Source organism: Psittacula echo (genome assembly GCF_963264785.1).
Source record: "Psittacula echo genome assembly, chromosome: 7".
Lineage (NCBI taxonomy): Eukaryota > Metazoa > Chordata > Aves > Psittaciformes > Psittacidae > Psittacula > Psittacula echo.
Window position 1 is genome coordinate 24,289,955 of NC_137740.1, and position 15,767 is coordinate 24,305,721.

Here is a 15,767-nt window from a genome sequence, read left to right on the forward strand (position 1 = left end):
GATGTAATAATATCATGCAACAGATGAGGAGCAGTCCATCTGAGAACGGTCAGCTCTTCTGCCTCAGTACACCATTCCTATACTTGCTCCTCCACAATAAAACAGCTGACAAGAATCTGTATGCTAAAATCACTTTAATAAACACTAAATACCTGTGGGTTCAGCAAATGTCTTTCCTAAGTCAGAACAAATTTGCCTGATCGTGGAAAATACCATTTGTCCATTTACAATTCTAAATTTCGATGTCACAGAACAACTTTAAAATAGTACATGCACAAGCATAAATAACACTGGAGAGACCATACAACCACTAGAAACCCTCCCCTGGTGCAGGCATTTCTGCTACAGACTTTATTGTCTAAAGTGCAAGAAACTGAATGTCATCCATGTTCCACAAGCAATATACTTTGTTCTCCTGAGGGACACTACAATGCTTTCCCAAACCACTATTCTATTCTTCATTTAAATATCTCATAAAATGGACTTCTTCCATGATGAAAAGAATTGGTGCTTATTCAAATCACTTACAGAAGAATGAAAAAACAGACGTCTATTTCATTTAAAGAAAATAAACAAAAAGCAAAGCTGTCAAGATGCAGAAATGCCCTCACGTGATTAACACTGACATCTCTGAGCTTCCCCTTCTCAAAACCTCTGTGTTTTGTCACTGTTTCTAATACTGCCAGTTATAAAATTTAGATTGTGAGCTTTGAGGCAGGGATGAACACAAAAAGTGAAACTCTCTTTCCTGGTAATCACTGCTCTAACAAAAGTTTCATTTTGATCCAAATCACCTTTTCTTAGTTCAAACCAAGTCACATGGTGATTAAAATGAAAAGCCTTCAGCACTGCTGTCACATTCTTCTCAAGAGAAGGTTGGCAGCAGTCAGCATAAGGCTGTGATAAAACCCTGAAGATCTCCAGGCATTTTTACTGCCTGAAATTGCTTTTCCTAGTCTCCTGTCAGTGCAGCTGAAAGCACTAAAGTTCGTTATATTCATCCTACCTTTCACAGTACTTGGATAAAGGAAAAGTCCATAGAAATTATGGATGTAAAAGTGAGGGGGGTTTAGTATTTTCTCAAGGCTGTGCTAGGGCACAGAGCCGTTACAGATTCTTCCCCATTCATATACTGTTCCTTTAGCACTTAAAGCTCATGGGCCTCACAGGACTTTCTTAATATTAGATCAAGAAAGAAGTCATTACACATCAGAATGACTAGAAAAACGTTCAAGTAGGAATCTACTCTTTGATATTCTTTTAAATTGGTTTTACCCCAGTAATCTACAATAACGCCATAAACTTCTGTTAACAATTAAAAATGTTTAATGACTGCAGAGATCCATGTATAAATTCAGCAGATGCTTTTAAAAAAAATTAAACATGTCTATGTTAAATGGAAGGGGAGAGGAAGAATATCAGATTTTACCTGAACTTCTTACCTGCTTTAGGAAAAATCATGTAGTCTTTGGAAAATACTATCTTTAAGCAATATTCCAGGCAGTGCTGCAAGTGACAGGAAAACACTACCTCAGCAATGCTTTCATTTCTGGAAAGGCCTAAAAATTATTCAGCATCTAGTTAACAAAGTAATGTTTGGGTTTGATACATAAAATATTTTAATTAAAAAACCCCAAACAACCTAATTCAGTTCTTCAGTAGAATGATGTACCAATCCATCCCTGAAACAGCCTAAAGAGAGACAAAGGTAAAAGGGGGCAGGAATGAAGTCAAAAGCTTAATCTTATCCTTTTGGTGACACTGACAATAAAACTGAAAGATCTGCAAATTAGCTGATCCTGGAGGATGGCTGGGGAGGCCACTGCCACCTTCACTGACATTCTTCCCCCACAGCAATGTTGGCCTCATCAACCTTTGGCACTGCTCCCTGGCAGTCAGCTCCAGGACCATCATGTTGCTAGGCACGCTGCAACTGAGTCTGAGATCCATTAAAGGGATATTTCCACCAAAAGCAGCAGCTTGAATTGAGAGATACAGATCCTCAAGCATTCAAGCACCAACACTTGAATAAAGATATTAAAAAAAAAAATAATCAATAAATCAATATATTTGTTTGGCTACAACTGTAATATGGAAAGATAAAATAGTTTCATGTCAAGAACCAGCTGTGAGAGAGTATTTAGTCTGATGCATTTCTCATCAATTCAATACCCTAGTACTGCTATCTTTTGTTTATAAACTTCATTTTTCATATGCAAGATGAAACAGCTAATTAAATAACTAATCATTACACCGATACATTTTTCTCAATAGTCAATTTCTAATACAGACTGATTAGTTATTTTACTCCAAAAAATGACACCTTGTTAGTTTTGCTGAGTGTGAAAACTTAAGTGGGCTTATGGATATTCAGATGTCAAACACAAATGAATTAAAAATAATAGTAAAAAGAACATAAATGCTATTTTTAACAGGTCTCCATAAACTGTATCTATGAAAGCAAAACCCTCCAAACTTTTCAGTAGAGGAAGCACAAAGATTCTGCACAAAGTTAAACCCAGCATGATACCTTACGCTTTACCAAGCACAACTATAAAATGGATTCTTCAGCAGAAATGACAGGAAGGGGAAAGAATATCTTACTATAAAACAATAAGTAAACTTTTAAAAGACAGCATTGTGCTTTCATTATTACAGTTTTATTTCCCTTTAAAGAACAGTATTTTAAGGAGAAGTTCATTTAACCATTCCAGAAAATAAGGAAGCCCATAGAATTTGGTGAAGATTGCTTTTCTGGTAGCACTTTTGCTGCCATCACACTTTTTTTTTTTTTTGACTTTTCCTTAGGCTGAGGACATGAAGTTCCAAAAAGGGTAAGGCAACTGACCTTGACGTAGGCTCTGTTACACTACAAGTGGAAGTATTCAAGAGAAATGTAACAGCACAACATAATCCACCTGCACAAAGGAGCTTTATACATATATCTAGATCAACAGATACAGACAAATATTTGTCTGCTTACCTAGTAGGCACCTTTTTATTTATTTATTTTTACTTATTTTAATTAATCTTTTTATTTAATATTTTACATATGATTTCTTCTCATGGCTTTTTTTTTTTTTCTTTTAAGGAACTTAAAGAGTTTTAGCAACTCCCTCAATGTATCCATACAGAGATACAGTAAAGTATCAGTAAAGAGAGACTTTACTATTACCCATATTATCAACAATGATTTTTTTCATGACAATTTCTTTAGCAAGTATCTGGTCACCTATTTACTAGGCATTTCACAAATCATAAAGATATTCAGGCATACGAAAGTGGGATGTGTACTCCAGATGCCAGCTTTAAAATTCTCATTCTTTAATCAGATTTTCATACAAGAACATGAGACTTTATATAATAACAGAATGAAAATCAAAAGTGACAGATTGGGTGACTGGAATTTCTACTGGACTTTTTTAATCCATTAATATGTCCAGCCTTGTAATTTTGGAAGAGACTTTAGCACCAGCCGGAACCCTCAGACTGCAACAGTAAAACAGTAACAAACCTCCCTCAAATAAAAGCTTAAATCATGAGTTTGGAACACTTTCAAAAAGTGAAACACACTAAATTTAAAAATTCATGGGACTGACCACCAGGTCAAATCCTGTCATCTGGTAAACAGCAAGAAAAAATGCAGCATTTCAGTCTGCTGAGGATGTCTGATTTGACAAATTCCAGGAGATGATGAGACTCAGATTTACAAATAACAGGTTAAAATGTGACTTTACAGCAACTGAAATTCAGGGTCCAGATAAGCATATTAGCATTCTTGCACCAACTACATTAAGCCAATGTTCAACAAACAAATAAAAGGGTGAAGAACCTAGGCTCCTATGATTTTTTCCAGGATATTGGACTCCTACTATATTCTCTCCCTCCTACAGCCTGAGGAAGTTTTCAGTTCCACCTGACAACTCTACAAGTTCACGGTGATGACAGAGAGAAATGTATTGCTAACTCTGCCCTTTAGGGTAAGAAGCTGGTGGGCTGGTGAGTAAACCTTGTGCTGCAGCCTCTGAAGTGAAGCTCTGTTTCTGACCTATCGTTTGCAGGCAAGAAAGCTTCAAGATGCTGTACAACAGCTCCATTTGCTGAGGTTATATAAGCAGGGTTCAACTAAGGCACTACTGATACAAATGAGTTAGCTTGTGTATTTCTACATATGTGTAGTTACAGTACCATGCTAATAATGCATCTACCACCTCCACACTGTGTTTAATAAAAGGTTAGTTCAACTTCAAGCATGTTCTAGAACTTTTCTTGAATTTCAGGAGGTCCCATAAAAACTTGTTATCAGGAATGCCAATAAAAACCAGAAGTAGTAGCAAGTGGACAGCTCTGGAGTACAGATATAAAATTACTTTGTTGGTATGAAACCAGCCCTGTGAGTTGTGAAAGACTGTATGTTTCATTGTTCCTTTCCCAAGTCTTGTACTCTGAAGACCTACTAAGCAGGAAACAATGACAAAATAATGACAAAACAAAATGACCCCAAGTCATGTTTGTAAGAAGAGATGAGGTTACACAACCTTATATTGCAGCAGTCAACCAAAAAGAGCCTTCCAAAATAAACAGCAACTTTTCAAAAGAAGGCAGCAGACACATTCCCGTAGACATGGAGCATTACAAGATACGTGCAAAGACTACTACTAATTTTTCCATAGTATCTATCAAGGCTAATTGTCAGCAACATCTCAGCTCAGCTAGCAGAATGCTGCAAGTCGTATTTAAATCTGCTTTAAAGACTGTGCAATTCTAGAAACCAGTATTATAAACATTTAAGACGGCAAGTAAGCAGCTTTGAGGTTTGGGTTTTAAATTGTTCACTCTTGAGTCCTAACCCAAAAGAACTTTCACAAAGAACAGAGCATAACATCAGGGAACTAACGCCAGGGCTGGTTTTGATATACATAATACTACTTTATTCCATTGTTTCAACTTTCTTACAGCTTTAAAAAATGTACAGGGGTTCAGAACCACCTCAACAGAACAAAGGATTTATAACCAAGGGAGATTTAGAGTCAAACCACAAGCAAGCATGCAAGCGTGGTTAGCTTCCATTAAAAAAAGTAATAGGCACAATCTTTACATATGCATTTTGGTGCAAGAAGGAATAATAGTGCAGTGTTAAAAAGCACCAGTAATCAATAATTGGGCCTTTTCTAAATGCCAATAACCATCTAAGAAAATTACATTTGGTTCAAAATAATAATTTTAATACTTTATTGATTGACATGCATCTGAACCCCTGACAATTTATTACATAAACCTAACGTGCACCCCTGCAAAATAAAAAAGATTTCATCAGTGGACCTGAAAATCAGTTCAGTACAAAAGGAAATACTGAAGCTTTTTGCCCGTATTTAATACTAAACTGTTTAGTTCACCTCCTCCAAGAACACTTGTCTAAGAAACAGCTATTCAACAACTGCATGGAAGTTATTTCTCTGAAAGTAATTTTTTAATCCTGTAGCATTGACCTATTCCATGTACTATGAAAACATTAGGCACAGACCACAGTTTATGTTTTCTCTTAAAAAAAGTATGTGCAAGCTAGGTTCACACAACAGATTGACAGCTACAACAGTAAGCTATTTAAACTCCCCAAAGAAAAGAGTTAGTTTTAATTTTCTAAGCAGTGAAGCACACTGCTGTGCGCAATTATCATATCTGCATTAGGATTATTTGTGTAGCCAATAAAGGAAAAGCTTTAGTACACCCTAAAGGACACTACATCGATACTGTGAACTAATTTAACAGGATCAAGAGAATGAAAGATTGAAGTCATTGTACATGGGCAGTTGCAATTACTCAGCCAACCATGAAAGGCTATTGCTTTCTGCAGGAAGAATGGTTTGAAACTCAGTTTACCTCATAGATGCCCTCAAACTAAACTCCTAGGAAGCAATGAATCTAGGGATGAACAGCATGGAAAAAAGGGGAAATGAGAGGGAGAGCTTCTGTGGAAGTTGTACCAAAATGTGCAATTTTATCCTAAAACGTCGTGCCCAGTACAGGTTTTATGCATTGCAGATTGTTTGCACAACTGAAAATTGCACAAGATGTAAGCAGAGATAGAGCTGATTATTAATCTGCAGTATCTACTATAGTCCTCAGGTATATTATTTACGGATAGCCACTTACTGTGTTGTTGATTTTTTCCTCTTAAATATATTTAAATTCAGAAGGCTACAGTATATTCTGACACAAAGATAGTAAGACAACTTTTCTACAAGGGGAAAAATATAAGGTAGTGCCTAACTTATTTTATGAGGAATCTCCTCTGATGTGGTAGTTATTTCATGCCCTTTGGAAGATTTTTATTTCTGACTCTCTTCATCGTCTCTGTCAAATTGCTGTCCTCACAATTTCACAAGAACTATATTCAAGTTCAGTGACCCCTCTTACAGCAGCCTTTTCCTTTTCCACAATCACTTTCAAACTCATTCTAGCATCACAGCAAGCTATTCAAGTAAACATTTGTCTTCTGGCAAATTTCCAGATACAGCACATACTATCAAAACTTTGCCTTTGATCACATGCACCAGTTTTCTTTAAATGGAACAGGAGTTAGCCCGTTTTCTTGGTTTAGGGTCCCGTACATCCCTGTCTTTTAAACACATACAAGATGAACATATTGTCTCTGATAGTCTCCGCAGTCCCAGCCTGAAAACGCTGTTGGAGAGGCTATATATCACACAGTTGCAGAAACTATTGCTTATAGCAAGCCATGTCGTTAAGAAGGAAAGTGCTGAGTTTTCCAACACCCTAGAGCTCTCCAGCAGAAAATATATGATATAAGGGAGCCACAGCATGTAGAACACACTGGTTATCCGAAACAAAACCATGGCATAGCGGCGATCAGGGCTGTGCCCAGTCTCCCCAGCAGCATCCACTTCATGATTGGGAAATCGAGCTCTCCGATCATTTATCTCTTTGGTGTGCTGCCGGCAAATTTTAAAGATGTGGAAGTATGTGAAACATATGACAAAGGCAGCAGGAGCGTATAGTAAGCACACAATAAAGCCAGTAAAATAGGCATTAGTTAGCCAGGAGGTAGCACACCATTCAAAAATATCTCCATGGTAACCAGGTTTTCCCCAACCAAAAAAAGAAGGCAAGAAGATCAGACAAGAGTATATCCAGATCAAAACGATGCAGATTCTCAAGCGACAAGGTGTGACCAGTTGATTATAGGAGAGAGGCTTTGTTATAGCGAGATAGCGATCCACACTGATGCAAGCAAGACATGCCATAGATACGCTTTTTAGCACAGAGATGATATATCCAAAAACTTGACAAGTCAAGGACTCGTGGACACCTGTCGAGTAGTGGAGCAGTGACAAAGTAGGAACCAAGCAGCTAACTCCAACAAACAGATCAGCATAGGCCATGGTCTGAATAAAATAGCTGGTGGTATAATGATGCAGAAGTGGAGCACAGTGAAAAACAAATATCACAGTTAAGTTACCCGCAATAATTAAAAATGTTAGCAAGACAATAACAACTGTCTCAAGGATACAGATGTCAACTGCATTGTAGTGACCAAATCCAAGAGGGCAGGAGAGATGCTCAGATATGTTCATACTACTACTGCTCATATTCAGAGTCCTCCATTCAATCCATCGGGACTGGTTCATGTTTTGTGACTGGGGAACACTGCAATTTGAGCCTTAAAGAGCAGATGACCTGCTTAACAGCAGCTAAACTCTGCTTCAGCTTCTCACCATCTCTCTTTGTAGACACTGGCAGTGCTTACATTTGAGAGGATTACAGTCCCATAGCTGTTGATGCCTCCTCAGCATCAGCGCATCACCTCTGGCACACCTTGGCTTTAAGGAAAGAAAGAAAGAAAGAAAGAAAGAGAAAGGCAAAAAAACAAACAAACAAAAAAACCCAAAAACCAAAACAAAACAAACAAAAAACCAAACACCAACCAAAACAAAACCCAAAAAAAAAAAAAAAAAGCCAGAAAGAGAAAGGCCACTGATCAGCTCCTCCAGTGCTCTTGACCAATCTTTAGCAAACATAAGGCACTTCTAAAACAAACAAGTACTCTGAAATATGGAAATAAAAACTGACAAAAGAGACACATTCATTTCCTGGGAAGGAGTGGGGTAATCTCTGACTGCTTATTTTCCTGAGAAAGTCATTTACTTTGGAATATAATGGGGTGAGGGATAGAAAGGGAAGGAGGAACCTCAGTACAGCTCCGGTTTCCTGGACCAGCAGTTACTGAACATAATCTTTTCTTTGTCTCAATTTAAATCGAGGATTTACTGGAGAATAAAGGAGAAAGTTCATTCTCTAATGTTGTCTTTTCTGTCTCCGTTCAGGAGATGGTACTCCATCTTATCCACAGCATTCATTAGAAAGATAAGGAAAACATTTTTGGCAAGGTTAATTCCAATAGACTCACTACTGTTTGGGTATGTATAATGAATTTTATTGGGAGAGAGATGGGTGGGGAACAAGGCAGATTTGTCCTCGGACTCCCAAGAAAGAAAACATACATCTTACATACAACAAGGAAGATTGTGTTCTATTCATTTAAAAATTAAAATAATTTAAGACTAGAATTTGGAGACTTATGTCAATATTCACAATTCCTTCAAACAGTGATAGTCCATTACTATTATTAATGCCAGAAGCATAATGCAAGGTCCCCATAGACAAAATAAATCCTCTTGAATTTAATTTCATTAATGGTAATTTAAAATACTCATCTTCGGAAACTCTGCCATATCTGCTACCGTGGATCAGTACCCAGGAGTTCATAGGTGTATCCCTGATATTGCTCACCTCTGTAGCAACACCTGAATCATTTCACAAACCCCCATACAATGAGAACAGAAACTTCCATCTGCATTCTGCTGTGAAGCTAATGAAATGCTGATTTGACTAGAAAAGCTGCCATTGTTTACTGCTCCATTATTCTGTTATTCAGCTTCATCTTCTTAGGGCTTTAGGGTTTCTATATTTATTAGATGATCAGCATAATAAATACTTGCTTAAAAAAAAGAAAAAGTTCTTCTAATTGCAGGACATTACCTTGTTCATTTTATTCACAATTATGGAAAAAGCAAACATCAAAAGAAAGCATCTTCTTCCTGTGTTCAGTTTTAAGTAAATGCTTGATTAGTTCAGGAATCATTAGGCAGGTAATTAACCGTATACAATCTTGTATTTTGAAAGGCCCTTAAAATGTTAAAACCATTTTTAATCCTAGAGTTCCTGAGACTAGAAGATTGGCAGTGAAAATTAATGAATCCACATAAAATGATCTCCAAGGTCATTCAGCTATTACGCTGGCGTTTGCTTTAAGTCTCTTTAAAAGTACCAGAATCTCTCTGATGTTTTTGATAGTCCTTGCCGTGTCTTCAGGAGGAATTTCAGATACTAGAAGAGAAAAAATCTCAATTCTGTTGCAGCAGTTTGAAAGAAAGTATTCCTTTTGGAGTTAATTTCCTGTTGTGCATCACCACACTGTACAGAAAGTCCTTCTGATTTTATAACATCCCAGAACATTTCCGGCTATTCATTCCCTTTGTCTAAAAGCAACAGAGCATACATAAAATTACTACTTTCTCTATTTTTTTGTTAAAGCAATATAGCAATCTTTCTCACCTACACGCATCCTTATCAGGCGCTATGATGAACTGCTTGACAGGGGAGTCCTAGTTACTGTGGTGCAGCTAGAGCTTCTGTCGCTAGCTCTCTCCTTCCCCCTTGAAATGATTGCTTGCACCTGAGTCCGCTCCTCCTCCTCTCCCCCCCGCCTAAGCCGATGCAGCCGAGCCGGGCGCTGGAAAGGTGACTGCCTCCGGCCCCCCTGCCACGCAGCCAATGGCCGCGCCGCGCTGCTGTCACTAAGTAACGGCGGACGGGCCGGGCCGGGCCGGGCCGGCGGCGCCCCCGGCAGCGCAGCGGGGGAACAGCACTGCACGGCGCGGGTACCGCCAAGCCCGGCCCGGCGGCAGCCGCGGGGGCTGCTCCGAGTGCCCGGCGCTCTTGCGGCGGGAAAAGGGTGCGGCACGGCCCCGGGGACAGCCGGCGAGAAGCCGGTGCTCGTCCCGCCAACCCCCGTAGAGCCAGCAGTCAGGTACCTTCGGGTAGTGTGCGCGGTGCCAGTTCCCATCTCTGGCGATCTGCTCCTGCACAGTGCTGAGCGCCAGATCAGCGCGGGGAACCGCACCGAAAGCCAATAATTCAACAACGTTCCAAGTCCACAGGATGTATATTCAAACCCAAGCGTTTAAGTCAGGCCCACCCAACTCGTCTTTTATAGAGATAGAAAGATACATAGACAGACAGATAGAAATACTTAACTTTAGAAACCCCCAGCACTGCCTAAGAAAAAATGTTTAGTAAAAGTTACTCTCAGATGACCGATTTCACATGCATCTTTTGTACATTGCCTGCAAATGTTTAGCTTGGTGAAATATCTGCCGTGGTTCAACACAAATTTCCTTCTCTTCCTTAAAAGACAAAATTACCATCCCCTAAAAATCAGTTATTTTCATATTTAAGGCAGATTTATTTTAAAACTCATCTGCAACTCATTTCAATACAGCTTTTTAATTGCTTCCACCGACTGCAAACATCAGCTTAAATACAAATACTTCTGAGTAACATATTATTTCTCAAAACACAGACTTTTAAACCCAATTAACTGATCTCTCTATTCATGCAAACGGATGCTGTTATTCCCTGATTAAGGACTTGGAACTTTTGTTTACTTCATGCTTTCTAAAAATAAAACCAGTAACAGAAGTACAACTACCAAAGCTATCTTACATAGAAAGTCCATACATAATTAGACATAGAATCAAATTTAAATACCAAAACATCAACCATTAAACAGTATTCTGGGCTATAGATCAGCAAAAGATGCTTCAAGAACGGTATCAGAAGTTTTAGCAAACTAAGTCATTAGAAACCACACTGATTTAAATTCTTTTAGTTTCAAGGCACACCAACAGGCAAAATTTAGTAAGCTGCTCCTGGGTTAACATCTTGTATCTCAAGTATAGCCTGGAGCAAATATTCAAGGCTGCATGACAAGTCTGTAAAAATGTGAAGCAGCACAAAGTGCAGCAGTATAAGAGTGGTTCGCAATAACGGCGTGTGATAATTCCAAATTCTTCCATCAAAGGATTTAAGAAAAAATTAAAATCACTCCAATACCTCAGAACTGTAAATGGCTGTGACATCAGATTTAATAACTAAATTTAGCCCCTGCGTACAGCTTTAAGCCAAAGCCATCCATACCACGGGCAAAACAATAGGAAGCAATTTTTATTCCTCCTCTTCCCACTCCTCTTGTGGGGGAGAAGCAGAACAAACAACGGTGTGCACAGGCACGGCAGCAAACAGCACTTTTCCATCTCCTCCATGGGTCCGTTCATGGTTGGCACCAGAGTCATAAGGGGCCAAAACATATTAAAATGGATGTCAGAAAGCCTCAAAGACACAAGGGCATGCAAGCTAAGCAAAGGTAAAGCCTACAGTTCAGTGTATCACAGAAACAGCCTCCTCAGTGCATCCTGCTTGATACAAATTTGTATATTGGTAACTAATAAAGCTTCCAAATGTTACAGTAACCATAGAGTCACCTTACTCTCAGGTGAGACCCAGCTGAGGTATAAAACCAGAGCGCCTATCCCTGCATGCACACAGTACTGAGCTCAGACAGCAAGCACTCAGATGAGTCGAACATTTCAGGTCTTATATGACAAATCTGGATACTGCTGAGCAGGTAAGAGGTAACAAGAATCAATGGCAACCTCTACTGGCTGGTTTTCAATGCAGTTAAAATACTTCCCTTTCATAAATTATAATTAAAGGGACAAAGTGATTCAAAAGTAAGGAAGTTAGATTGATTTCTTTGGGGAAATACAAGCAGGCTTCCTTCACCACAAAAAAAAAAACCACCAAAAAACACAGTGGCTTTATCACCTCAGCTCCTCTGGGACCTTGGCTCCCTGTGGCAATTCCTAAGAATCCACAGCACAAACTGCAACAGACCTGACTGCACTCACTTGTACTGTATTTGACGTATAGTTGGAGGCAAGTGATAATTAAAGCAGAAATCAGCTAGTCCTGACAAAACTATACAATTACAGACAGAACTCTACCAGATCTGACAATACTGGATTTTGTATCAGAGGCAAAACATAAAAAAGCTATACAGGAAAAGTTTTCTACCTGTAGACTGGGGACACTTTAGGGACTCTGGCCCAGTTTTAAATAAAATGTGCTTCAGGGTTTTTTTTTGTTTGTTTGTTTTAACTTGCATATAAAGAAAAGGAAGCAAGAAAGACAAAACAGTTATACTGGAAGAATTTAATGGCTGTCACCAAGGCAGTATTTTACATGGTGCATAAATTCCATAGCTCGTTATGTCCAGCAGAAGGGCTGAGCACTCTTCAAGCCGACTAGAAGGAGCAATTCCGCACCTTCTTTATAAATTACATCAGCTAGAAACAACAGAAGTTACCATCCAAAACAGAAGATTCACACCATCTGATCCTGCTGAAAACAGAGATCTGGTACGAGCTTGAGCTTCGTGTATGAAAAAAAAAGCAAGCCTGTGAAAGCAGTGGCTATGGTATAAGACCCTGTAAGGAAATGAGATAAAGCTTCTCAGACAGAAAAAAAAACCATATAGAGGTAGACTTAGAAGCTCCAAACAAGAAAACAACCCATTACTCATTTTTTTTTCTATTCAGAAAAGAACAGGAATATTTGTTTCCTAAATCTTTTTTTGTAAGGCAAGAGGACTGATGAGAAGCAATTTCCGCAATGCACAAAGATACATCTCAGTTGCACCACTCATTTCTAGTTCAAAGTCTTTCAGGACTCTGTCAGGACTTTGTTAACGTACTAGATGGATTAAAGGGATAACAATAGTTTCTGTAAAATCTTTTTAAAAAACATTGATTAGAGCTGGGAGATGTAACTGAGTGTGGGATGAGGAACATAATAGTTACTTACTTAGATGCAGACCTGCATGACTGTTGATACACATACCAGGTCTTTGTCTTTTCTTCTGCCCAACTCCTCCCTCCCCCCCCGTGTTTTTTTTTTTTCCTTCAAGTATTGGGGGTTTTTATCCACTTTCTTCTTAGCCTATAGAACTTCAGTTTGCTTTATTTTTATCTTAACTACCTCTAGCATTTACTTGTCCACCACATCATATGGACACCCTGGACTGTTTTTTATGCCTCCAGAAAAATTCTATTCTATGAAGCTTGCAGCTTGTAGTGCAGCTTAAAAAGGGAGAGGAGTTAGAAAAAAACAGTAGTTCCCTTAGAAATCATGTGTGTGTGTGTACATAGTTGTTTTTTTACATCAGACTAGTGTTTGAAGTTGCTCTCTGAAGACATACTGATGCTGTATGTAAGGCAGAAGTAAGTTTTATTTGTTATTTTGAATATACAGACTCTTCCTGAAATACACCCACTCCAGCTGTCTATTTAAAAAACTGACATGAAGAGCTGTAGCTTACACAGAATGTGCAGGAACTCTTCACCTGAGTACAGGCACATGGTACACATATATATATATAAAAACATTTTTTCTCAAAACAATCTTTGACTTTTTAAATACTTTACATTGGAAGGCACCTCTAGATATCATTTGTCCCAATGGCCTGCTGAAAGCAGGCTAAGTTCAAAGTCAGGTCCAACACCAAGTTTATGCCAAGCTGCACTGGGTCATATATCCAGCTGAGTTGCAAACATCTCCAAGGATGAAGTTTTCACAGCTTGTGTGGGCGCCAACTTCTAACCACTGTCACTGTGATTCCCAGTACCAGCTCAGAAGTTTTCTTGTTGCAGTTTGTCTTCATCCTCATCAAGACTAAACACACTTGGGCCAGTGGTTAAAAACCCAAAGTGTTAGTTCTCAAAGAAACATAATCCTGTAGAAAGTTTAAATCCATGAAATGCTTATGTATTTAATAAATATTAAACAAGTTTGAGTGAAGTGCTACAGTCTGCTTTTAAGCATTACCACCTATGATTTCATGGATTAGATGCTTTCCCGGATTTTACAATAAAGAACATTTTTCTTCAGGAGGAGCTTCCCTTAAGTTTATATTGATGCTACTGTGACAAATAGAATTCACTTTACAAGTTCATTTTTGAGCAACAAATACCACCTAACTTCTGTGCCTGAGATCAACAGAAATAAAACACCATGCAGTAAGCTATCTATCAAGTAGTGGATTTACTTCAGGGAAATGCTGTGAAGTCTAATGAATAGTGATAATTTTTCAGGAATTAAACCTAGAATTTGCTTTAAACAAACAGCACTTAAGCTACAGAAGGATGCAATTTACTAACTGACTACATATGACAAGAAAAGCTCTAAAATGAATGAAAATAGACATTGGAAAAAGTATCTTAGGATGGTATGAAAAGCAAAAAAATTAAACTCATGCCCTCAGTTTCATGCATCTGGCCCTAAAACTAATTCACCTGCTATTAAAGCAGCAGAATTAGCACTACTTAAAAAAAGAAAAAAAAAATGATACTGGCAAAAGAATACAGGCTTACTACCTACCACAGCTCCAGGCACCCCAGTGGAGGGCCCTGTTACTTGCATCGCTTTCCCTTCAGCTTCTGCTTTTCATTAGGTGACTCATGTTTAGTTTGAAGTTTGTGAAAGTTTACTGACAGGCTAAAAGAACACGCATTTTGTTCAAAATTGCCCCTCTGCATGTCAAGTACCATAAGAAACCCATGTTCTTTCTGTTCATGCAGCTGTCCTAACATAAAACACAGCCTCTATGTGTAGAAGTACACTGGTGAACGAAAATTAACTACCTATTACTTACACTGCTTTCAAGAGACTATTAAAATTTTCATCTGTTAAATCACAGGACAAAAGGTAGCAATTAAGAGAACTGCAAATGAAGAAATAGAGAAATGTAGAGAACAGTGAACAGTGCAGGTAGTATTACCCTTTCCTTTTCCTGCAGGAATTATTTCTCATATTTTAAAATAATATTTAAAAGATTATTTTAATACTGCAATCATTTAAACTTTTTAGAGGCATGTTTTGATATAATTGTGGTTTTACTTATACTTTTGTCTATGTCCATCCAGGAATTACATTCCACAGATATTGGTATTCTGAAAGCATATCACAACTGGGCACCAAGAAAGTGTATGTTCAAAAGGATTCCAGCTGACTTGGCAGAAGCATAAGCTCAGTCAGTATTAGCAGTAATTCCATTTCAGCAGAGCTAGAATAAGAGATTTTAAGGCTATTAAAGGGAAAAAAAAACCCAAACATTGCGATCACCTACTTTGATTTTTTTTTTTTTTTTTTTTTTACACACTGAGAGCCAAAGAGTTCTCTTAAACTACAGCCTGACCTTTTAAAACGCAACCAATTTTGATATAATGAGTTCAAATGATGAATAATTTATTGTAGCCTTGATTAGGAAGCCAACTTCTAAGGCCCCTGCAAAAGCAACTACTAAGACATGAACACAAGGATCAAAACCACGTACCTCTGTCAGTCTTTCAAAATCACAAATTTGGATATACCAAAGAACAAAGTTGAAGTGCATGCAGATGTAACTTTCATTCTTCATTGCCTTTTAAATACAAAAACAGTTGCACTCAGTATTATTTATTTAAATCCTCCCAAGAGAATCACCTCTATTTCATCATCAAAGCATTCCTCAGAACTCAACCCCAAGGCCACATACCCATGAACTACTGTATGATCAACACTGCATGCTC

At 38.2% G+C, this 15,767-nt stretch overlaps 2 protein-coding genes across 2 annotated transcripts in view; both read right to left on the bottom strand.

The window, feature by feature from the left end:
* Positions 1 to 15,767, bottom strand: part of RABGAP1L (RAB GTPase activating protein 1 like) — a gene marked incomplete at its 5' end in the record, with an annotated part of 248,601 nt that overhangs the window by 156,477 nt on the left and 76,357 nt on the right. The window lies entirely within an intron of this gene.
* Positions 6,564 to 8,466, bottom strand: GPR52 (G protein-coupled receptor 52; the record flags this gene model as incomplete). Its single annotated transcript, XM_080623298.1, has 1 exon — positions 6,564 to 8,466. The coding sequence occupies exon 1, from the start codon at positions 7,647 to 7,649 to the stop codon at positions 6,564 to 6,566; it is 1,086 nt and encodes a 361-aa protein (XP_080479424.1). The 5' UTR covers positions 7,650 to 8,466.